At 37.8% G+C, this 25,322-nt stretch overlaps 1 protein-coding gene across 2 annotated transcripts in view; it reads left to right on the top strand.

Moving 5' to 3' along the window:
- Nucleotides 1-25,322, top strand: part of ben (ubiquitin-conjugating enzyme E2 N) — a 116,425-nt gene that overhangs the window by 31,103 nt on the left and 60,000 nt on the right. Inside the window, exon 2 of one of the 2 annotated variants that reach the window (XM_090369086.1) lies at nucleotides 14,043-14,144. In XM_090369086.1, coding sequence (XP_090225212.1) covers nucleotides 14,043-14,144 — 102 coding nt within the window. Of the gene's footprint in view, nucleotides 1-13,952; nucleotides 14,145-25,322 lie in introns of both variants that reach the window. The other variant, XM_090369087.1, reaches the window with a different exon arrangement.

Raw genomic sequence — 25,322 nt, 5'->3', positions numbered from 1 at the left:
AGTGGGAGAAGACACAGTGGTAATCAATGGACACTGCTCTTCGTGGATTAATGTTATTAGTGGAATCCCTCAGGGTTCAGTGTTGGGTCCATTGTTGTTTTCTGTATTTATAAATGATATTGATGATGGTATATCAGGCTTAATATCCAAGTTTGCAGGCGATACGAAGGTTGGCAGGGTTGTTAATGACACTAATGACTTTTCTAGATCCTGCTGCAACAGGATCTAGAAAAGTTCAGCAGATGGGCTGATAGGTGGCAAATGAAGTTTAACATTGACAAATGTAAAGTACTACATATGGGAAGCAGTAATCCCAAAGTAACGTATCAACTCTGTGGTTCCACACTGACAGTGGTAGAGAATGAAAAGGACCTGGGGGTAATTGTGCAGGCAGATATGAAGTTTTTTGAGAAGTGCAGACGGTCTGAGAGTAGCTCATGGTGTCTTGTCAGTGATATATAGGAATTTTTCTACCAGGGATAAGGAGGTGATTATCCCCTTGTATAAGGCAATGGTCAGGCCACAGCTTGTGTACTGTATACAGGTCTGGAGGCCTCATTTTAAGGATGTAGAGCTGTTGGAACGAGTACAGAGAAGGGCATCAAGATTAGTGAATGGAACAAAGGGTTGCTCTTACAAAGAAGTCTCAAGTTTTGCAAATTACAGTCTGGAGAGTAGGCACCTGCGAGGTGATCTGATTGAGGTGTATAAAGCCTTGAATGGTTTGAGCATGCTCAGTGCCGATGGATTCTACCTCTTGCCCAGAATAATCACCTGAGAGGGCATAAATTCAAATTGAAGAAAGACGGTTGTAGGATAGATGTGCAGAAGTTTGCCTTTAACCAGTGGGTGGTTGATTGCTGGAACAAACTTCCATCTGTCATAGAAGTTGATTGCTTAAATAGATTCAAGGCAGAACTTGACAAACATTTGTAGCGAGTGGATGGGTGAAATAAGGGATTTTTTTTTTTTTTTGGCTGATGCTATATAAGCTTGCTTTCTTGCATCATGTGCCTTTGCTAATGCTAATATTGACAAAGGTGTATCAGGCTTAATGTCGAAGTTTGCTAATGATACAATGGTTGGCAGGGTTGTTAATGACAGAATTGGCAGTGTGCTACTGCAACAGGATCTAGAAATGTTGGGCAGATCGGCTGAGAATTGGCAACTGAAGACAAATGAAAAGTACTGCATATGGGTAGAAGTAACCCCAGAGAAATGTACTAAGTGTGTGGTACTATACTTAGGGTGGTAGAAAATGAAAACGACCTGGGAGTAATTGTGCAGTCAGGTATGAAATTTTTTGAGCATTGCAGAAAGGCTGCTAGAGCAGGTCATGGGGCATTATCAATGATATACAGTAATACCCCGAAGTTACGCGATAGGTGGGTCTGACGAAAATCGCTCAAAGTAGAATTCGCGTAAGTCGGGGTATAACTTTGCATATAAATACATATAAATTTTGTTTAATTGGGACCAAGGACTAACAAAAACACTAGTTTAGAAGAAAAATATTTAATAAAATTGCAGTTCTTTATACATATTAATACAAAATATGTATTAAAAAAATAAATGAGTTATGTAAAAAAGTTATTTCGATGTCGATGGCTTCATAATATCTAACAAATTCGTCTGACGACACAACGCCTTCTTTTTTTCATGCAGAATTTCTTCTTAGCAAGCTAATAATTTTTTTATTCCTTGCTTTGTAGCTATAACGCGTTCTTCGTTGGAGTCTATGTTTTCTAAAAATTTTAAGCCCTTTTGCAATTGTCATGTGCTTTTCTGGTGGAACTGCGTCTGTAGTGTCAGATACTTCAGTGACATTTTGCTCACGCATCTCTATGAGCTCATTGACATCGTCACCATTGACTTCCAAATCTAGTTGCCTGGCAAGATTAACAACTTCTATCACATGAGTGACATGATCAGTTTCTGGCGTTGTTTTCGTCTCGTTTTTGAAAAAAAATGGACAAAGTTTCTTCCAGACACTAATTTTTTTTGTGAATTTCATCCCAAGATTCTTCAATGATTCTTACGGCATCTAAAACATTGAATTGTTTCCAAAAGTCTTTAACAGATATCTCACTATTTTGTCTCATAGCTTCATTCAGACGTGCAAACGAACGCCTCGTGTAGTAAGCCTGGAATGTTTTGATGATTCCCTGGTCCATCGGTTGAAGCAAGCTGGTTGTGTTTGGAGGCAAAAACACAACTTTCACACGTTTGTTGAAATTAATTAGGGTGGCAGGAGGGTGACCGGGTGCATTGTCAATATGCATCACTTTAAATGGAATCTGTTTAGACTTGCAGTAACATTCGACTTTGAGTATGAAGTGGTGACCAAACCAGTCCTCAAAAACGGAAGCCGTCACCCAAGCTTTATGATTTGACTTCCAAATCACTGGTAAGCTAATTTTAGATATACAGCAAACGAAGAAAAAAATCAAGAACCGCTTAACTCCGAGTTCGCGTAAGTCGGGGTATTACTGTACAGGAATTTTGCTAGTAAGGGAGGTGATTATCCCTTTGTTATAAGGCAATGTTAAGGCCACACCTTGAGTACTACGTTCAGGTCTGGAGGCCTCATTTTAAGATGGAGGCAGAGTTGCTTGAGTGAGTACGAAGAAGGCAATAAGATTGGTAAAGGGAACGAAGGGGGTGGTCTTACCAAGATTACCCTGCAATCAAGACATGACGGAGGTTTGTCAAGCTAGAGCAGATTATGAGAAGTCTCTGGCAAAGAAAAGCAACAAAACTTCATTACCAATGTAAACAGTAGAGGGAAGACGGTTGATTCACATTGGTTCACTAGATATGAATGGATTAACTGTTGATGATCCTGTTCAGATTTCTGACAAACCGAATGGGTATTTTGCATCTACATTTACATGCAAGAAGTTTTTCAGGGATGGAGATGTGAGAGGTAAGTAAAGCTCATTAATGGTGGCCAAGTTATTTTATGATAACTGAAAGAAAAGTGGAGGAGAAATTGTTGAAGCTAAATGTAAAAAAAGGAACCTTGGATGGACTGGAATTATATAGTTATGTTAAAGAAAGCAACGAAAGAGGAAAGTAAATTAGCCATGTGATTATCAGAGCATCTTTGGATGCAGGCTAGGTCCCTATGAATTAAAGATGTGCACACATATCCCCAATTCACAAAAGGGATCAAAGGAAGACATGAGTAATTACAGACCTGTTAGTTTGACTTCTGTTCTTGGGAAAATAATGGAGTCACTGGTTAAAGAAATAATGAGGGACCATCTAGACAGCAGTGCATTTATATTGCAGTCATGTAATGATATGTTAAAGGATGATCTTTAGCATTAGCATTAGCATTAGTAGAGGCATTTGATGCAAGAAAGCAAGCTTATGCAGCATCAGCCCAAAAAAAAAAAAAAAAAAAAACCCACTTCCACTTCACCCCTCTGTTCGTTCAAAATACCTGTCCAGCTGAGCCTTAAACTTATTTAGGCTATCAACCTCCACCACAAGGGATGGCAGTCTGTTCCACCAACCAACCACCCGCTGGCTAAAGGCAAATTTCCGCACGTCTATCCTACATCTGTCCTTCCTCAATTTGAATTTATGCCCTCTCAGGTGATTTTTCTGAGCTAGAGGAAGAATCCCATCAGCATTGAGCATACTTAAACCATTCAAGGCTTTATACACCTCTATCAGATCACCTCGCTGGTGCCTAGTCTCCAGACACTGTAATTTGCAAAACTTAAGCCTTTCTTCGTAAGAGCACCCCTTTGTTCCATTCACTAATCTTGTTGCCCTTCTCTGTACTCGTTCCAGCAGCTCTACATCCTTCTTGAAATGAGGCCTCCAGACCTGTATACAGTACTCTAGGTGTGGCCTGACCATTGCCTTATACAATGGAATAATCACCTCCTTATCCCTGCTGGAAAAATTCCTGTATATCATTGACAATACTCCATGAGCTACTCTTGCAGCCCGTCTGCACTGCTCAGAGAACTTCATATCTGCCTGCACAATCACCCCCAAGTCCCTTTCATTCTCTACCACTGTCAGTGTAGTACCACAGAGTTGATACGTTGCTCTGGGGTTGCTGTTTCCCATGTGTAGTACTTTACATTTGTCAATGTTAAACTTCATTTGCCACCTCTCAGCCCATCTGCTCAACCTTTTCAGATCCTGTTGCAGCAGCATAGTGTCAGTAGTGTCCTTGACAACCCTGCCAACCTTTGTATCATCTGCAAACTTGGACATTAAGCTTGATATACCATCATCAATATCATTTATAAATACAGAAAACAATAATGGACCCAACACTGAGCCCTGAGGGACTCCACTAATAACATTAGTCCACGATGAGCAGTGTCCATTGATTACCACTCTCTGTCTTCTCCCCCTCAACCACCCCTTTATCCATAGCAGCAATTTGCCTCCAATGTCACACTGCTCCTTGTCTGACCAATCTTGTCTGACCAATCTGTATACCGACATAATAAAATAGAAACTGGATGCAAAAAATATTGACATTGTACGCATAGAATTCAGAAAAGCTTTTGATACTGTTGGACTTTAAAGACTGCTATGCAAATTGGAGTAATGTGACATTAAAGGCACGTTGCTGCTGTGGATAAAGGAGTGGCTGAATGAGTGAAGAGAGAGTAGTTATCAATGGGCACTATTCTAGGACTAATGTTATTAGTGCAGACTCCCCAGGGTTCAGTGCTAGGCCCATTGTTTTCTGTATTTACTAATGATATTTATAAAGGTACACTCCTGCCTGAAAATTTGGAACCACTTTTAATTTTTCTTAATTTTCAAAGTTTTTATTATTTTGTAATAGGACCAACTTGTTTACCAATTTTTTTTACAATATTTTCTATTAGGTATAAATAAAAAAAATTGTGGTAAAATATTGGAGAAAATTTCTGAATGTTGTAGATGATTCTAGAAAGTGGGTGTATTGTTTTCATATTATAGATGATTATAGAGTGTTTTGCAATAATATAAATTGAAGAGTGAGAACTGTAACTAATAAAATTTGAACACCCATTATGCAGCGTTTGGTGTAAGTTTTGTGTGTTTCATGATAAACATTGCAAGAAATAAGGAACTGAGTATCAAAAAAAGAAGTGCTATTATAACTTTTTATAAAGTTATTCCATGAGAAGTATTGCCAAAAAACTAAGTTTCATTTAAAGGAGTACAGCAGGCCCTCATTATAACGTGGTTCGCTTTATGCTGATTCGCGATAACACTGTCACAAATCACTATAACGCTCTTTTACAGATTGCATTTTTGGCATATTTAACTAAATTGTTTCATCTGATGGAGTCAATAGCTTGAAAATTAATAGCAAAACAGCATCAAAACATTTCCCACACCAGCTTGAGAAATTTTCCCACGCTCAGTGAAATTTTCTCGCACGCTAATTTAATTGCAGTACAGCGACTTGTTACATAGTTCCAAGATCAACATTTTAAAAAATTATCAAGTATATTGCTTGATAATTTTTGCGTTATATGCATTTATCTGAAGTATAGTCATCACTCAGTATAGTATTAGACATCGTGCATAACGGACAGTTTACTCGAACGTTGAATCATAATTAATGCAACCAACGCAGTACAAAGACTACAAATGTAAGAAAAAGACTGAATTTAAAAATTAAATTAGTCGTTTTGAAGCGATTTGATTCCAGTCAACGACAAGCGGATGTGTGCCATAATTTAGGATTGACAAGTTTAACTGTGAGAACAATTATAAAAAATAAAGAATTAATTTTAGCAGCAGGAAAGACAGCTGTTCCACTGCAAGCCTGAACAGCTGTCTAAAGAACATCCTACAATCAGAATGATTGCGCATAAGAATGAAAGCACAAATAAGACCATAGCACTGATTTCCAAACACAGTCGATGACTTAAATCCTGCACTTTAAATCTGAGCTGAGTTCAGTAGGAATAGAGAAACTCCCATGTGTGGATCCACTGTAAAACTTCATCTTCAACATGCTGGATTTCATTGTCGTGTAACAGTCCAAAAACTCTCATTAGAACTGGAAACTCAAAAGAAACAGTTGGCTTTTGTTAAGAGCCATCAAAATTGGACAATTGAAGAGTGGAAAAATGTACTGTGGACGAATGAATCCAAATTTGGATTCATTTGTCCACAGTGAAATTTTTGGATCCAAGCATAGTGAGACTATCAACTGAAAAAGAAATGTTGCCACATTATTTAATGCCTGCAGTCAAGCACGGTGGTGGTTCCATCATGGCCTGGGGTTGTTTCTAAGAAGGCTACAAAAACATCCTTGAACATAATGCAATATTCGGCGCCTCCGTAGCCAGTTGGGAAGGAGCAGCAGTGCGTAGCACATGCTTCTTGATTAAACCAGGGTTCGAGTCTGTCACCACTAAATACGGACGATGCGGAAAGGTCAGGGAATGACCACCGCATATCCCGGAGCAATATGGCCTTAGTTGCTAATGCTCCTAAAAACCAAATAATTTACATTTAATGCAATATTCTCGAAACTTCGACTTTGTGGAAGAAATTTTATATTACAACAAGACAGTGACCTGAAGCACAGGTCTAAGCTGTGCAGGGACTTTTTAGCAGTTAAACAATGAGGGTGGAGAACAGTATTGAAAATTATGGTGCAGTCACCCCGGTTGCCCTATTTAAACCCAATAGAGTTTTTATAGGATCATCATTTAGTAAAGTCTGCCCATCTTCACAAAATTTTGAGAACCTTGCAGATTTCTTGGAATAATGTTAGTCAAGACACTATTATAAAATTAATCACCAGAATGCCATGGTGATTAATTTTATCCTCCACAAGATTTTATCACTGCCTGTGTAATGCAGCGATAAAATCTTGTGAAGGATATCTTGATCAGTATAGTTGTTTATATTAATCATTTCAATATTTTTTTGCTGTAAATTTTTCAATGCTTAATAAAAAAAAAAAAAATCACAAAGTACTTTGTGCTGTTGTTTTATTTATATTAAACCTTACATTGATGTAGCTAAAATCAAAAAAATTAATGAAAACTGTTGTCATATGCTGTGATTCCGAACTTTTAGGCAGGAGTGTATGTCAAGCTTAATGTGTAAATTTGTAGAGGATATAAAGATTGTTAGAGTAGTTAGTCACAGTAATCAGGATGTGTGCCACTGCAACAAGATCTAGACAAATGAGGCAAATGTGCTGAGAAGTGGCAATCGAAGTTTAACGTTGACAAATGCAAAGTACTTGATATGAGGGGCAGTATCCCAAATTAATGTATGTGGTACTATATTCAGGGAAGTATAGAATGAAAAAGATCTGGGAGTAATTGTGCAGTCTGATATGAAGTTCTCAGATCAATATGCTGCCAGAAGCTCTCATGGAGTTTTGTCAATGATATACAGGAATTTTTGCAGTAGGGATGGTGGGGGGGGAGTGATTATCCAGTGGTTAGGCCAACATCTTGAGTATTGCATACAGTTTTCAGGAGGCAGCATTTAGGAAAGACATGGATCTGTTGGAAGGTGCAGAGAGGATAAAGATTAGTGAGCAGAGCAAAAGTATGCTCTTACCAGAAGAAGAGTTCAGTTTTACAAATTGCAGCTTATGGGGACTTGGCTCCTGTGAGGAGATCTGATTGAAGTTGTTTCTTGAATGGATTAAGTATGCATCAATGCTGATGGAATCATTCTTCTTGCTGATATTACACATGGAGGAGCATAAATTCAATTTGAGGAAGGATGGTGCCTTCAACCAGAGGTTAGTTGATTGTTGAAGCAAACTCCCAATCTGGTGTTTGAGGTGGGCAGTTTGAATAAAAATAGGAAAGAACCAGATAAATTGTTAGAGGGGATGGACAAGTGAAATAGAAGTATTGGCCCCTTTTTTTTTTTTTTTTTTAGCTGATGCTGTGTTTGTAAGCTTGCTTTGTTGCATCATTTGTCACTACTACAAATAATAATAGTAATAATAATAACCCTTGCTGCACACAGGTGTCTTGTGGATTACATTAGAGGGTATGATATTTTATAAGTGTAAACATTCAAATCTCTGTACCATAGCTAATACAAAACTGAACATACAGTAGCCTAAACTTACCCTGTTAATGTGAAACAAGCTTGGCTTGCTTTGCTTTCTAATTGCATGTAAATAGCAATTATTTATTTTTTTTTACATACAAACTGTATGGAAAAAAGAAACAATTGCTGAATTTCTGTTTGTCCAATTTTAATTAAATTTGGGATGGCTTGACAAATCTTTCTAAAAGAACTAAAGTTTCATGAAATTCCATCCACATGGAGTAGTTACTATATGCAGATGGAAAGACATTATTGATGGACAGGCAGATGGATAGTCATTGCAAAGATAGTACAGTAGGCACTTAACACTTGTATATAAACTCAGTGATCACTGAATTTTGACCACCCCATCTGCAGTGAACTAGGCTACACAGCTTTCAGTATAAAAAGCTGAACAGCTTCATATTCTAGAGCAGTGGTAATTTACATCTGGTCATCAAGTCAGGGTGGTAAAGTAGCAGTTATGGGACATAGCCAAGATATCACTGAGTTTCAAAAGGGATATGATTGTGGGAGTTCGTGTGTTTGATGCCTCCATTTGGGAAATATGTCATCGGTTGGTGATGGCCCACTCTGGTTAAGGTGTACAAAGAATGGTGTTGAATGGGTCAAACTACCTCCAACAGAACTGCAAAGGGTTACTCAAGGTGGATGTTTGTGGTGAGTGAAGGATGCAGTGTGTTGTATGGACTCTACAGCAGGTCACTATGTAATAGTTGAGATTTAATACAATATGGGGAATGCAAGAACAGTATCCCAAATGATGATGTGCTGCACACTCAGATGTATGGGGTTCCACAGCATATGACATAATAGACACCCTCTCCTCACTGCTCCTCATCATTGTTGGTGAATGCTGTAGTGTCAATAACAACATGCTGGTTGAACACTGGAAGACTAGAAATGAGTGTGCTGGTCAGATGAGTCCAAATACCTGGTGTAACATGCTGACAGCCACCTTTGTGTGTGGTGCATACAGCGCAAGTGCATGGGCCCATCATGCATTGTACTCACTATCGAGGCAGGTAGCAGTGGTTGCTTAATATGGGGCATGTTTGGCTGGCAAGACCTAGGCCACCTGGTGCATATGAACCAATATTTCACTGATGAGGTCTACCAGCAGCTCCTTGTCATGTTGCATTTTTTCCTGGACAGAAACAGGAACTTCCAAGATAATAATGTGCAGGGCCAACAGGCCCGAACTACACACGTTTTTCAAGGAACATTGATGATATCACCCATCTTGATTGATCTCCAAATTTGCCTGACCTCTTCGATCGAATAGAGGTCAGGCAAATTTGTGGGATGTTTTGGAAAGGAAAGTGAGGCATATGACATGCAGCCGTCATCTATTCCTTCATTGTGGAAAGCCTTGAAGGTAGCATGGCTGTAGATACCACTATCTGTGTGAACAGTGGCCCAACAAGGTATTAGGTAAGTGGTCATAATTCAGTGATCAGTGTGTGTATGTGAACATTTCTGAAAACTCAGGGAAGACTAAAGCATTTGAACTTGGTGATAAACTTATTTTTGGAATTTAAAAAAAAAAATGCATTAGCATTAGTAGAGGCATATGATGCAAGAAAGCAAGCTTATGCACCATCAGCAAAAAAAAAACCAAAAACCTCCAATTTCACCCCTTCATTCGTTCCAAATGCCTGTCCAGCTCAGCCTGAAATTTATTTTGGCTATTAGCTTTCACAACAAAAGATGGAAGCCTGCTCCACCAATCAACTACCCACTGGCTAAAGGCAAATTTCCACACATCTATTCTACAACTATCTTTCCTCAATTTGAAACTGTGATCCCTCAGGTTCTTAGTCTGAGCAAGAGGATTTCTTTTAGTAGCCAATATAAACAGCAACACCTTATATCCATTCTGATCGTAGTCATGCACATATTATTAAAAACCGATGTTAGATGTTTAGTCTAAGCACTTTAACTTAGCTCTGTTATCTGTTTGGTTATGAGTGCACAGTTTAACATGTTAATCACTATAATGTTAATAAAGTAGCATCTAGAAGCTACCAGTTTATTTTTTTTTTTTTACAAAACGTGTGCTACCTTAACTAATATACACTATTATTAGTGGCCAATGATATATACTGTCTGTCCACCTCCTCAAACACCAGATTGAAGTTTGTTTCAATGATCAGTTACTCTCTAGTTGAAAGGAAATTTTTTCACATCTATCCTGCAACCATCCTTTTCAAATTTAAATGTGAAGTGTGGCACCAAAGTTTCTGGACTGTTGCAATAAAAAGAACACAAAGTGAAGGAATTTAAAATGGTTTTATTTTTATTCAAAGTAGTCACCACCTGATTAAATGCACTTATTACAACATTCTAAAAGTTTCTGAAAATAGGCAGCGAAGGCATCCAAAGAATGATGTTCAGTTTGGCAGATACATTTTCTTTATATCTTCAACCTGAAACATCTTTCCTTTGAATATTCACCTTGGGAAAGAGGAAGAAGTCTGCTAGTGCTAGATCAGGAGAATAGAGTGGATGGTTGAGATGTACAATGGCATGTTTCGTCAGAAATGTCTTCACAAGTGCAGAATGGACAGGGGCATTGTCATGTAACAAGAACTAGATTTCTCTTGAAATTGTGGCCTCACCTGGGAAATGCACTTGAATTGTCTTTGAAGCACCTATATGTAAAATGCATCATCGACTCTCTCCCATTCGGGTACAGATTCTTTGTGAATCGTATCCTGTTTGTCAAAAATACATGGTCAGCATTCAGCCCTGGACTTCTGTATATGAACTTTTTGGCCCTAATGATGATTTTAAAGTCAACTCCATGATCTGATGCTTTGTCTCTGTGTTCTACTGAAATGTTCAACACACCTCCTGTGACAATACAGTTGAGAAACTTAGGATTGTCTGGATGAAGTCTTCACATGATGACACTCTTTGTTGCTCCTTGTTCATCTGTGAGGCTGTGTCGCACAGATTTTTCGCAGGCTTTACTTTTCCTTAAATCTTCTTGCAGAATTTGATGAATCATCTCGTTATTCATATCCATCTCATTATCCATCGTTCTGAGGGTCAAACGACAATCTCTTTTTGCAATTTCCTGAACTTTTGCTTGACTGATGCCCACTTCTTGGATCTTCACTTCCATCTTTGAATGACTTATGCCATTCAAACACACTGGTACGACTTAACGTTTCATCACCATAAACAAATTTTAAAATTTCATATGTTTCTGTTACATATTTTCACAGTTTTTATCAAAATTTGATATTTGTTTGTTGCTCCATTGCAAAATCGTGACAGGGAACAAAACTGTTACTTGCAGTCTGTTAGCCTACTGGACAATCTATATAGCACCAACTGTTGGAGGAAGCTTGAACTACAACATACCACATCCATTATTTTCATATTCATCAAATGTGGATGCAACAGCACCAGTTCTGGAACTATATTGCCACACACCATAACTCCATACCTCCAATCTCCATTTTGCAGGAACAAAATGGAGATTGGACCTGTTGTCTGAACCTGTTCCAGCAGTTCCGCATTCTTCCAAAAATGAGATATCCGGATCTGTATGCAGTACTCAAGATGTGGCTAACCATTACCTTATACAACAGAATGTCACCTCCTTATGCCTGATGCAAAAATTCCTGTATATCATTAATTGAATCCCATGAACTATTTTAGCAATCTGTGTAAACTGCTCAGAGAATTTCATGTCAGCTTGTACAATTTTCTCCACCGCCTTTTTGAGTGTGGTGCCACTCAATTTACATATAATTCTGTTATTACAACTTCCCTAAAATTCTCCTCTGAAAATGCAGTTCTTTGCATTTTCAATGTTACACCTCATTTGCCATTCTTCTGCCCATATGGCTAATTTTTCTAGGCTCTGTTGCAGCATCATACCCTGATTTCTGTCATTAATTACCTTGCCAGCCTTTTTATCCTATGCAGATTTTGATATTAAACTGGATATGTTGGCATCAGTTTTTAATAAATATTGAAACAATAAAATGCCCAGTACTGAAACCTGAGGACTCTACTTACAAAGAGTGCCCTTTGGACATATGGTTTGTTATATTGGTTTGTGTGCTTAGTGATATGTCATGTGACTGGCTCCCATCCTTGCCATGAAGAGGCAGGCCATAGGCTTCTGTGTTGCTTGATAATTTACATGTATCCATGCATTTTTCTTCTCTGCCACGTCTCATTAGTTCATTTGACATCCATTTTGGTCTATACCTTTAAGGCGTTTCTTAGTTGGTATGAAAAGCATAATAGCTTCCAAGATTAATTCCTTGTGTGCTTCCCATTTAGAATTTGTTGTTGGTAACATCATCAGTTGGCCCCACTGTGTAGAATTTAAAAACTGTCTGAGACCACTGTAGTCACTTTTACAAAAGGAAAAACCCCTTCCCTTTACTCTTGATGGTAATTACACATTTAAGTAAATCCCACATCAGTCCACTGTGATCACTGCCATCTAGTGTTTCTTTTATCTGCAGTTTCTTAATGCATGAATAATCACTGCTGATAATCAGATCAAAAGTATTACTCCTGCTTGTTGCCGCTCTAACATGCTGCTGTAGAAAACAGTCCTCCACAAAATCCTGCTATTCGGTGAGTGACAAACCAACAAGTTCCAGTCAATATATCTGGAAAGTTCAAATCTCTCATTATAAGACATTCTGATTTTCTAGCCCACTCTATTATATCTCTGTACAGTTGTTCATTGTACTACAATAAATCCACAAAAGTCGTGCTAGTGTGCAAATTACCCACAAGTTCCAGTCAATATCTGGGAAGTTAAAATCACCATAATCAGACATTCTGATTTACTGGTCTCCTCCATTTCTCTGTATAGTTGTTCATTGTACTCATCAGAATCATTAGGCCTATAACACACTCCTCTCATTTTTGCTTTTCCAGTGCTTATGTCACATCAAACAGACTCAACATCGCACTGGCCATACATGTCAACTCGATGCACTGCCCCTCCCCAAACTTTTACAATCATCCAAACATCGAGATCCTTATTCATCGCTGTTTGGATGATTGTAAAAGTTTCAAAAGGGATCTTCTCGCAGTCACGTTACAAGGCTATGCAGGTCATTATTGCATGCTTTGCCAGGGTCACCGCCGTCGTTGTCTTGACACATCGTCTTACATATTTCAATCGTTTTGCCAATGTCCAAGTCCGATTTATACAATTTACATCTAGTATGAGCTCTTCATTGTCATAGATCTTGACATATTTAATTTCTGACAGTATCTCTGTTTCCTCATTGCAAAATGGAATGTGCAGCGTTACCATCTTGCACGTGTACTTGTTGAGATCCTGGGCCAAGTCATAGTTTTGATAGCATATTATGTGTGGATACTGTCATTTCTTGCAGATCTCTTTAGCGCTGCATGTGTAATTTGCAACAAAGCATAGCAGAGTATGATAGTATGATTGTAACAATACAAATACTTGTATTGTTGCAATCATACTATACAACAAATGGCTACAATCAAATGGTTAATTAGGCTATTGGTCTAACCTCTTCCAAATGTTGATTCGGTAGAGTAAGTAGTGGGTGTGAGCATAAATTACATTGTTCATGATTTCGGTTCTAGCTGTTCAAAATTTGGTAAGTGTTGTAAAAGATGTTGATACATAAAACATTTTTTGTGCGTACAGGGTACACACGTGATTTTTTTAAAATAAATATCATTCAATTATTTTATCTATTTTTTGTATTTTATTATCATTTGTATTTATAAATTATGTATAATAAGATTATTTCCAAGAAGTTGAACATAGTAGTTGTATTTTTTAAAATATAATTTTGATATTTTATTCAATGTGCATTCTTATATTTTGTTATTATCCTTTGTATTTCTGTATTAAGCATAACAAGACTACAAATCTTAAATATTGTTACTGGATGTGTGATTATTAAAATAAAGTGATTGGTGAAGAATGAATGGATCCTTTTCAGGAAACACAAAGATTGATGGCAGAGCCTGTGCCTGGCATCAGTGCCATTCCAGATGAAAACAATGCTAGGTATTTCCATGTTGTAGTAGCAGGACCAGAAGGGGTGAGCAGTGTTTCTGTTTGTTTAACAATTTATTGAACAATTGTTTATTATTTTGAATTCAGAATAATGAAAACTAAATTCTGTTGGATTATATCAGTGTTGCATACTTGAAATTCAGCTTTTCTGTTTATAAAATACACATAAAAATATATATATATAGGCAGTTCCCGCTTTAAGAGTTTTTTTTTTTTTTTTTATCAAGTATCAACAAAATCAAAAATATGAACATTAATTGCAAAAAATTAATGTTAAACATTCATAAATACCGCATTTCAAACCATGTGCATAGCTATGCAATACAGTGCAAACCGCTTTACAATATTAATCCATTCCATAGACACCATTGTATCATGAAAATATCATGTTGAACCTAATAACACATTGTTTTTTGGTAATTCGTTCGACCTCGGAAGTTGAAATTTTCGCTGTATAACTCTCTAAAAGGTCGTTCACGTTTCTGGAGGTCACTACCATAAAACAGTAAAAACAGTTTGCACTGTCTGGTTTATTGGGCTTTTCTGTTATTGCAAGCAATTATAAATGGGAAGTAAACTCCACGTTATTGCATTTGCAAAAATACTGATAGTTGGAATTGTGGTTTTTTTACATTATTATAGTGAAATATGTTTCCCTTTTACTGAAATCTTCAATTGTATAAAAAACATAAATAAAATTTCAGAACCTTCTCTTCATTCCTTTTTTTTTAAGCTTCGCAAACTTGTTACTCCATTCAAATTGTGTTAGTTGCAATTTGTGCGTTCCGTTCAAAAAGTTTTATGCATGCTATTGAAATTTATAAAGAAAAGAGGAGATTATCTTAGAAACAAACTCCTCTTTAAGCATTTCTGAAGAAGACTCCTCCTTGTGCAACAAACCAACGAGTGCTGAGCCAATAATGAGTGATCAACGAGTGTGCGTTTTTAGTCAGTGATGATGAAGGATAAACATTCTTTAACATTTGTAAGTTATAAATAATTTCTTTATTATTATAATTTGCTTGATTTTACAGGCTATGTTTTCCTTTCTTTGGATAAATCAATCATTGTTTAAGCATAAACTAATTAGCTAACTAATTTCATTGTTGAGAACGTAACCCCTATTTTTAATATTGTCTATGGGAAATAAATTACCACTTTACGTGCACCCACTAGGAACGAATTAAATCGTAAAGTCGGGAACTACCTGTATATATGTGTATATGTTCTTGTTTATACTCCGTCATGATTACCATGTCAGTTGTACAATAAATCAATCAATACCAGTGGTAACAAATTAGTATACAGCAATACCCCGCATAGCACTGATGATTGGTACCGAAACTGTTCCGTATTTTGTGAAACTGTGCTGATTGAGGTATAATTATAATGGATTTTAATTGAATGCATACCAGAGAAACAGTCTATAAACAATTTGCATTTGATATCCAATTAAAAGGATTTGAAATAAAAGAATATTGCAAATATTTTATTAATGAAAAAGTAACATCGTGAGAGATGAGAAAAAAGCTTTATTGTTTATTTAGATATTTCAATAATGAAGTCTGGTGAAGTCTTCTCTTCTTTTTCTCAGCGTACAGGTCTTTGTAGCATCGAATCCCATCTTGTAAAATTTGCCGTATCTTGATGCTACATTCAACATTTGGATCTCCATTCATAATCGCCTTGCAGGCCATGTCAACTCCCGAAAAACTTTCTCCAATTCTTCTGTTGAAAATTCTTTTGATGCCGCTTCAGTGTTATCCACTTCAGAATTGTTTTCCTCTTCTTCGTATGCAGTTTGCTCATCAATTTGAATGAGAGTTGCATCATCTAAGTCATTTGCATGTGAGTCAATGCAGTCGTGTACATTGGCAGTGTCCAAAGTTTTGAACCCCAAGTCTTTCCCGATCTTCACAATGTCTTCAGCAATTGTCTGAACTTGCGATTGTGATTCAAAGCCAGTAAAATCATTTGCCAAATAGGGCAAAACAAAACATGCTGCCAAACAGAATGCATGTTGTTGGCAGTGATTTCTAGCCAAGATGCAGATATATTTTCATTCGCCTAATTCCTGATATAATTTTTCCAAAATGTTTGTAAAGATGATGATCCCACTCCTGTCGAAGCTTCAGTCACTTGGAAAAAAGTTCGCCGCAGATAATACACCTTGATGTAGCAATTACACCTTGATCCATGGGTTGTAAGAGGGACGTTGTGTTAGGTGGAAGAAAGCATATTTTTATATTTTCATTGAGATCAGAAATTTCAGGTGGATAGCCTGATGCATTGTCTAAAAGCAATAAAATTTTGAACTCCATCCCTTCATCTTTACAGTAACGTTCAACCATTGGACAAAAATAATTTGTGAACCATTCTGTAAACAGTTCTCTTGTAATCCATGCTTTCTTTTTGGATTGCCAAATTACGGGCAATGTGCTTTTTACGCAACCCTTTAGAGCTCTTGGGTTTTCTGCTCTGAACATGAGTAGCGGCTTCAATTTAAAATCCCCAGATGAGTTTCCACCCAATAAAAGTGTTAAATGATCTCTTGATGCTTTATATCCAGGTTGGGCCTTTTCATTTTCAGCTAAAAAAAGTTCGTGAGGGCATTTTTTTCCAGAACAGTCCGGTTTCGTCGGCATTGAAAATTTGTTTGTCCTTGTAGCCACCTTCCTCAATGATGTCTTTCAATTCACTGGGAAATCTTGCAGCAGCATCTTTATTTGCACTTGCACTTTCACCTGAGATACGAACATTGTGAAGCCCAACACGGTTTTTAAATCGAAAAAACCAACCACAACTGGCTGTAAATATTTCTTTAGTCTCCTCCTCTTCATTTTCTTCTTTTTTTTTCAGCGTGTTATAAAGGCTCATGGCTTTGGCTTGAATGATATTTTGACTCAAAGGAATTCTCTTTTGATTACAATCTTCTATCCATATCAATAAAAGACGTTCCATATTAATCAATAGCGAACTTCTTTGCTTAGTTATCACTTTCGTCATGTAAGATGCTGTAGAAATTCCTTGCTCTTTATACTGAACCTTCTTTTGAAAAATCGTTCACACTGATGCTTCATTCATTCCATTTTCACGCGCGATTTTAGTATACGATTCACCATCTTCACGGCACTTTATAATATCAAGTTTTTTTCTAATGTAAGCCATTTACGTTTAGTAGCTCCACTGCTTTCATTACTTTTCCTTTTTTAATTCATTGTTTTGTATTTAAAGGGGTAAAAAATAAATTGTGAAATAAGAAGTTTGAAAAGCTATTACCTTGTCTCGTCAGGATGGAACACTGTTGCTGCTGACTGCTTGAGGAGAGCTATTGGCACGTGCATGTAAGACAATAGAGTTGACACTGCAGCATATATTTAGCATTAGTAGAGGCATATGATGCAAGAAAGCAAGCTTATGCAGCATCAGCCAAAAAAAACTTCCACTTCACCCCTCTGTTCGTTCGAAATACCTGTCCAGTTGAGCCTTAAATTTATTTAGGCTATCAACTTCCACAACAAGGGATGGAAATCTGTTCCACCAACCAACTACCCGCTGGCTAAAGGCAAATTTCCGCACATCTATCCTACATCTGTCTTTTTTCAATTTGAATTTATGCCCTCTCAGGTGATTATTCTCAGCAAGAGGAAGAATCCCATCAGCATTGAGCATGCTCAAACCATTCAAGGCTTTATACACCTCTATCAGATCACCTCGCCGGTGCCTCCAGACACTGTAATTTGCAAAACTTAAGCCTTTCTTCGTAAGAGCAACCCTTTGTTCCATTCACTAATCTCGTTGCCCTTCTCTGTAGTCGTTCCAGCAGCTCTATATCCTTCTTGAAATGAGGCCTCCAGACCTGTATACAGTACTGAAGGTGTGGGCTGACCATTTCCTTATACAGGGGAATAATCACCTCCTTATCCCTGCTAGAAAAATTCCTGTATATCATTGACAAGACACCATGCGCTACTCTTGCAGCCCGTCTGCACTGCTCAGAGAACTTCATATTTGCAATTACCCCCAGGTCCTTTTCATTCTCTACCACTGTCAGTGTAGTACCACAGAGTTGATACGTTGCTCTGGGGTTGCTGTTTCCCCATATGTAGTATTTTACATTTGTCAATGTTAAACTTCATTTGCCACCTCTCAGCTGATCTGCTCAACCTTTCCAGATCCTGTCCTTAACAACCCTGCCAACCTTTGTATCGTCTGCAAACTTGAACATTAAGCTTGATATACCATCATCAATATTATTTATAAATACAGAAAACAATAATGGACCCAACACTGAACCCTGAGGGACTCCACTAATAACATTACTCCACAATGAGCAGTGTCCATTGATTACCACTCTGTCTTCTCCCCCTCAACCACCCCTTTATCCATAGCAGCAATTTGCCTCCAATGCCACACTGCTCCAATTTTCCTGGAACAGGAAAATTAATATGTATGCATACCTGTCTAATCATAGCAAATAGATCGTGCTTACGTTGAGCCTAGTAGTAGGTAGAGTTTAGAATTGTCCTTAGGAAGTCCAAATTGTTTTTGCTACAGCTGTTAATGTATTCTTTGGATCGAACTTGCCTGCGGGTAACTTTAGTATCTTTACCTATGTATTTGAAAGCCACTGTCAAAAAGTCTCTCGTTCTCAAACTCATTATGTTTATTGCTACATAAAGAGATGATATGGAGTAACACTGCATCAGTTAGATTGTGTGAGCGTGCTCGCTCGTTGCCATCATGAACAGAGTCACGTGAAATTCTCTCTGAATGTTCTGAATTATCCAAGATGAATTCTGGGAAAGGAGAGCTCCTCTACGTTCTCATGAAACAGTAAGCTCTGCAGTATGTTAGTTTCTCCTGAGGCAATTCTGAGAAGATATTTATCGTCACTCCACAACAACATTTGCTGTTGGGCAATGAGACTTTCCTCGAACGGAACCACTTTGCTTGTGTCATCTTTAGCCAAATTAATTTCCATGTGACTGTCATCAAAGAATGACTGATCTATTGTGATTTGATACAATTGATAGAGAAGCGTGCCGACCAAATATAGAAGCCACGCTTTAACCACTCTTTCTTACTAACCAGATCAAAAGTTCAACTTGTGTATTTTCTTGCATTTTATATGCACGTTTATACAATGATCGTTGTCAATCTCCCTTGGCAAGCAATGGACCATCATGTTGACTGAAACAGGCACATTGATCACTTGGCCCAGAATGCCATATTGTCTGTATGTGTGTCTCAAGCACCTTATCTGCATGAATGGTAGGCGAGGAAAAATAAGCCTCCCTGTCACCAAATCCAACTACAGCAAATGTGTGATGAAATTTCTGGTTAGACAAAGCCATTCGGCAATTAGATAGTGATGGAATGGTGTTCTTAGGTGATCCTCTGCAGCTATTACACAAGGATCCCATTTACGTCAAAATCGGGAAATGCAGCACACATCAGTGGTGTATCTTTAGCAGCTGGTTTCTTTGTGTCGTTTTCCAACCATAGATGATTGCAAATGTAGCATACAGAATAGAAATCGTTTTTCCTAAATCTCCTTTCGAACACTCGATGCATGTTCTTATGTAAATAGTAGTCAGTGTAAAGAAAAGGAGCTTGATCATTTAAACTCATCTGCTCCGCAATTGGAGAAATGTTCCGTTGTACATAATTAATACTCATTTCAGGTACATTATTGTTAGATGGAGCAGCACTGCTGGTTGAAGGAACTGCTAAATCCAGCACTTGATTTTCCATTTGTCTTTTATGCAATCTCTATAGTCTTTTTCATTCTCATGCGTTCATTACTGCCTCCATCTTTATTTTCTTAGATTGGCTTGCTCGATACTCTTGACAAGCTCTGCATTTGACTTTGCCATTGTTGAACACTGAGCTATAGCAGTGTGGAATTCAGTCCCTTTCACTAATCAGAAAATTATTGATGTGAAAACATCTATGGCAGCACCTAACAATGGAATGTAACGAAAATGCAGATTGCAGCAGTACAAATACTTGTATTGTTGCAATCATGATTGTGACATCGTACTATTCAACAAATGGGTAGTTAAACTTTATCTACTTAGATTTTGCTAACCTCTTCCAAGCGTTGATTCGGTAGAGTAAGTAGCAGGCGTTAGCATAAAATGTTAACATCGTTCATACTAAATATTTCGGACTGAAGTATGATGGTAAAGTCACTAACGTTGATTCGGTAGAATAAGTAGCAGGCGTGAGCATAAAACGTTACATCGTTCATAACTTCGGTTTTAGCTGTTCGATTATAAAATGGTTCTGATTTTCGTTAAAGATGTTTTCACATAAAACATCTTTCGTGCTTACAGGGTATACACGCAATTTATTTATTCATTGTAATATAGTCATACATTTGTTTTGTAAAAATGTCTTCTTTGAGCTGAGAGGTAAAGTTTGACGATTAGAACTAATCACCTTATTCTTTTCTGTACAGGAACTATAAAGGCTTGATTAAATATGTGATCTCTTTACTGTTTAGTTTGAAACAATTTTTATGTGCTGTTAAACTACAATGAATTAGGGAAAATTTTTAAGTTTCGGAGAGATAACAATAAAAAGAATAATAAATTATGCTTCAATAAATATTGTTGCATCCATTAAAAACTGAATATCATGGGAGCGGCAGTTTACTTTTCAGACACCGCATCGGCCCAAAAACGTCCAATGCAGCATTTATACTGCAGAACTGCAAGCCATTATGTTAGTGCTAAACCAAATTGAACATACTAGTTCCTAAAATAGCATCATTTTCATTGACTCCCTTAGCTCCATGATAACGATACAAAATATCAATTCCAAAAAAAACATCCACTACAACAGCAAATTCAATACCGAGTATCAAAACTCTTAGAACAAGGTCATAATATTAGATTTTGCTGGATCCCCAGTCATGTTGGAATATATGGTAACAAACAAGCAGACAGAGCTGCTAAAGAAGCCAACAGCATCATTTCTGCATCAGAATATATCCCTTTCTCTGACTACAAACAAGTTATTCACCACTGTAAACAGCAGTGGCAAGTCTTAACAGTAACAAACTGCATCAAATTAAAAATCTACTCCAACCATGGAAATCCAGCATACAACAAAGCATACATGACGAAGTAATACTTGCAAGGTTAAGAATAGGAAACACTCATTTCAGCCACTGTTATCTCTTGCGAGGAGAGGATCCCCTTCTATGTCCTACCTGCCATACACAACAAATGGTGGAAGATGTACTAATTACTTGTCCAGCATTTGCAGCTGAGCACTGAAATTATTTTAAAGATTTAATAACCAAGCATCACTCCCTCATTCTCAAAACATTAGAAGACAGGAAAAATATAACAGATGTTTTTCAATTCCTCAAGGAAATAAACTTCTATAACCAAATATGGAATCAAAATGTTATCTGTGTATTAAGCTATACATACTCTTTGATCCTTGGAAATTTTCTAGCAAAATACAAGCATGAACAGAACTGCCATATAAAACCTTCAAGGTGCATTGTAGCCACAGTAGCTCTTTCGCCAAGAACTCATCAATCAATCAACTAGTCTCAGATAAAGAAACAACATCTGGCAAAGTCAAGTTGGTAACAGGCTGCTCCGTATAAAGAAAGATCTCAAACAGTGGAAATCCAGTATACATGAAAGCAAATATAAGTCTTAGAAGCCCGACTACGAATAGGCCACACAAACGTAACATATCTTTATCTGCTTGCAGGCACTGATTCACCACAGTGCACCAAGTACAATACCCAGCTCACTGTCCAGCCTGTACTCATTAATTGCCAAAATACAATAGTATATGTATATTCATGTCAATGGTGGCTCCTAGGCTTCTTCCCATCTCCACCTGTGTACTCTGTAAATGACTTAACTTCTACAAAGGGCCTGAAAAGTGTGAAATGCAAGAATGTTAGTAAAGTGTAATGTGTTGTTCTTGTCTGGTGCCCATATGGCCACCAGAGAGCAGCCATATGGGCATATGCTACCTGATGCCCAACCCTGGCACGAGGAGCAGGCCTGAATCTACTATTCTGTCTGCGTGAACAGTACACTATCCCTCATCCACCAGAAGTGCAAGCCTGGTGGGTGCTGGCTATCCCATACCCAGGCGGCCCAACCTGGAAGCCAGCAAACATAAAATAATAATAATAATAATAATCCCACACTCGGGTGAGTGACTAAAAAAAAAAAACCCAACCTGAGTGCCAGCAAAAAAAAATTAAATAAAAGATAAATACTAAATAAAATAAAATTAAAAAATAAATACTAAATAAAAATAAAAATTATTCCACACTCGGGAGAGAGGCATTAAAAAAAAAAAAAAAAAAACCCTTGATCAGAGTGCCAGCTCCAAATACAATAGTGACCTTCCTTGGTGATTTTAATGTTCATAACTCCAGCTGGTCAAGATGCTGAGGCTTTTGCAATTTCTAATGACCTTACACAGGCTTTACATTTATCTACAAGACTACCGGACAATCTTAACCATACAGCCAACAAGCTTGATCTTTTTCTCACAAACAACTCTTCTGAGTATACGGTCGAAGTGAGTGGTCCTTTAGGTATCTCAGATCACAACTTGGTGATTGTCTCTTCTCCAATGAAGCCTTTATCTCATGGCTATCCACAACTTCGTATTGTTTGGCATTACAAGAATGCAAAATGGGATGACCTGTGAGATTTCTTTCCTTGGTCAGATTACTGTTTCAAAACTTCTGATGCCAATGTTTTCTCTGATCGTGTCAGTGAAATTATTCTCTTAGAAATGGAATTCGTCTGAGCAAGACGAAGAATCCCATCAGCATTCAGCTTGCTCAACCCATTCAAGGCCTTATACACCTCAATCAGATCACCTCGCAGGTGCCTACTCTCCAGGTACTGCAATTTGCAGAACTTAAGCCTTTCTTGGTAAGAGCACCCCTTTGTTCCACTCACCAGTCTTGTTGCCCTTCTTTGTACTCATTCTAGCAACTCTACATCCTTCCTGAAATGAGGCTTCCAGACCTGTACACAGTACTACAGGTATGGCCTGACCATTGCCTTGTATTACAGGATTATCACCTCTCTGTCCCTGCTAGCAAAATTCTTATATATCATTGACAAGACTCCATGACCTGCCCTGGCAGTGCGTCTGCACTCTGCAGCGAACTTCATATCAGACTGCACGATTACCCCCATGTCTTTTTCACTTTCCACTTCTCTGAGTTCAGTACCACACAGTTGGTACGTTTCTTTTTGGTTATTGCTACCCATATGCAGTACTTTGCATTTGTCAATGTTAAACTCCACTTGCCACTTCTCAGCCCATTTTCCCAACTTAATATGCGTTAACAACCCTGCCAACCTTTGTATAATCTGCAAACTTGGACGTTAAACCTGATATACCTTCATCAATATCATTGATAAATATACAAAACAACAGGGGGCCCAACACCGAATCCTGGGGATCTCCACTAATAACATTTGTCCACGAAGAGTAGTGTCCATTGATTACCACTCTGTTGTCTTCTGCTCAACTATCCTTTTATCCATTTTAGCAGCTTACCCTTGATGCTGTACCTCTTCAATTTGTACAGCAGCCTTCCATGTGCAACAGTATCAAAAGCTTTCCTGAAATCCAAGTATATAATCAAAATTATTTTTGACATTTAGTTCCTTTGTGACCACATCATAGTAAGCAATCAAATTGGTCAGAGAAGACCTCCCTTTGACAAACCCATGCTGTGCCTTCACTATTACTGCAGTCTTGTCTAGATGATCCTGCAATGCTTCTTTAACCAGTGATTCCATTATTTTCCCCGGAATACAAGTTAAACTAACTGGTCTGTAGTTACTTGTGTCACCTTTTGAACCTCCTTTGTGAATTGGTGATACATTTCCACACCTCCAGTCCATGGGGACCTCCCCTGAGTCCAAGGAAGCTCTCATAATTATGGCTAAGGGTTTGCTTACTTCCTTTGCTGCCCCCTTTAATATAACTGGATAGATCCTGTCCACCCCAGGTGCCTTCCTTATGTTTAACTTCAACAATTTCTCCTCCACTTTGCTCTCAGTTATTACAAAATAATTTAGCTCCCTGTTAGTGTTTGATAAACATCTTGAACTCCCCTCATTGAATAACTCCTCATGTGTGAATGTAGATGCAAAATACTCATTCAATTTATCAGCTACCTGAGCATGATCATCAATAGTCAACCCATCTATGTTAAGTGGTCCAGTCTGATTCATCCCTTTCCTTCTAGAGTTTACATAAGTAAAGAACTCCTTGCTGTTTTTCCTCGCATCCTTTGCCAAAGATTTTTCATAATCTTCCTTCGCCCGCCTAACCTCCTTTTTGACTTGATTACAGACTAGTTTATACCTGACATAGGCTTCTGTCTCACCTGATACTTTATATGCATTCCATACATTCTTCTCTGCCACTAGCCTCATTAATTCATCTGACGTTCATTTAGGCATAAACCTTGAACAGTATTTCTTTGTTGGAATGAAAAGCCTAGTAGTCTCAAAAATTAAGTCCCTGAAGGATTCTCATTTAGAATTCACTGTTGGTAACATCATCAGTTGATCCCATTGTACAGAATTTAATAACTGTCTGATACCTCTGTAGTCACCTTTACGAAAGCAAAAGCCCTTCCTTTGCAAAAGCCTTTACCCTTGATTGTAGTTACATCTTTAAATAATTCCCACATCAATACATTGTGATCACTGTTGCCCAGTGGTTCCTTTATCTCCAGATTCTTAATGCATGAAGAATCACTACTGATAATCAAATCAAGAGTATTGCTCCCCCTGGTTGCCTCTCAAACATGTTGCTCTAGAAAACAGTCATCCAATAAATCCACAAAAATCTTGCTAGTGTGCAAGTGACCAACCCACAAATTCTAGTCAATATCTGGAAAGTTAAAATCTACCATTATAAGACATTCTGATTTATTGGCCCACTGTATTTCTCTGCACAATTGCTCATTATACTCATCAGAATCATTAGGCCTATAACACACACCTACTCATTTTTCCTTTCCCAGTGCTTATTTTACACCAAACAGACAACACTGCATTGTCCGCCAACATCAATTGGATGCACTTCCTTAGATTTTGTGTTTCTTAACTAACAGAATAACCCCTCCTCCCTTCCTATCCTGTCTAGCCTTCCTATACACATTGTACTGCCCAAA

The sequence above is a fragment of the Mastigoproctus giganteus genome, chromosome 2 (genome assembly GCF_048544385.1).
Source record: "Mastigoproctus giganteus isolate SK-2022 chromosome 2, ASM4854438v1, whole genome shotgun sequence".
Taxonomy (NCBI): Eukaryota; Metazoa; Arthropoda; class Arachnida; order Uropygi; family Thelyphonidae; genus Mastigoproctus; species Mastigoproctus giganteus.
This window is presented reverse-complemented; position numbering and strand designations above follow the sequence as displayed.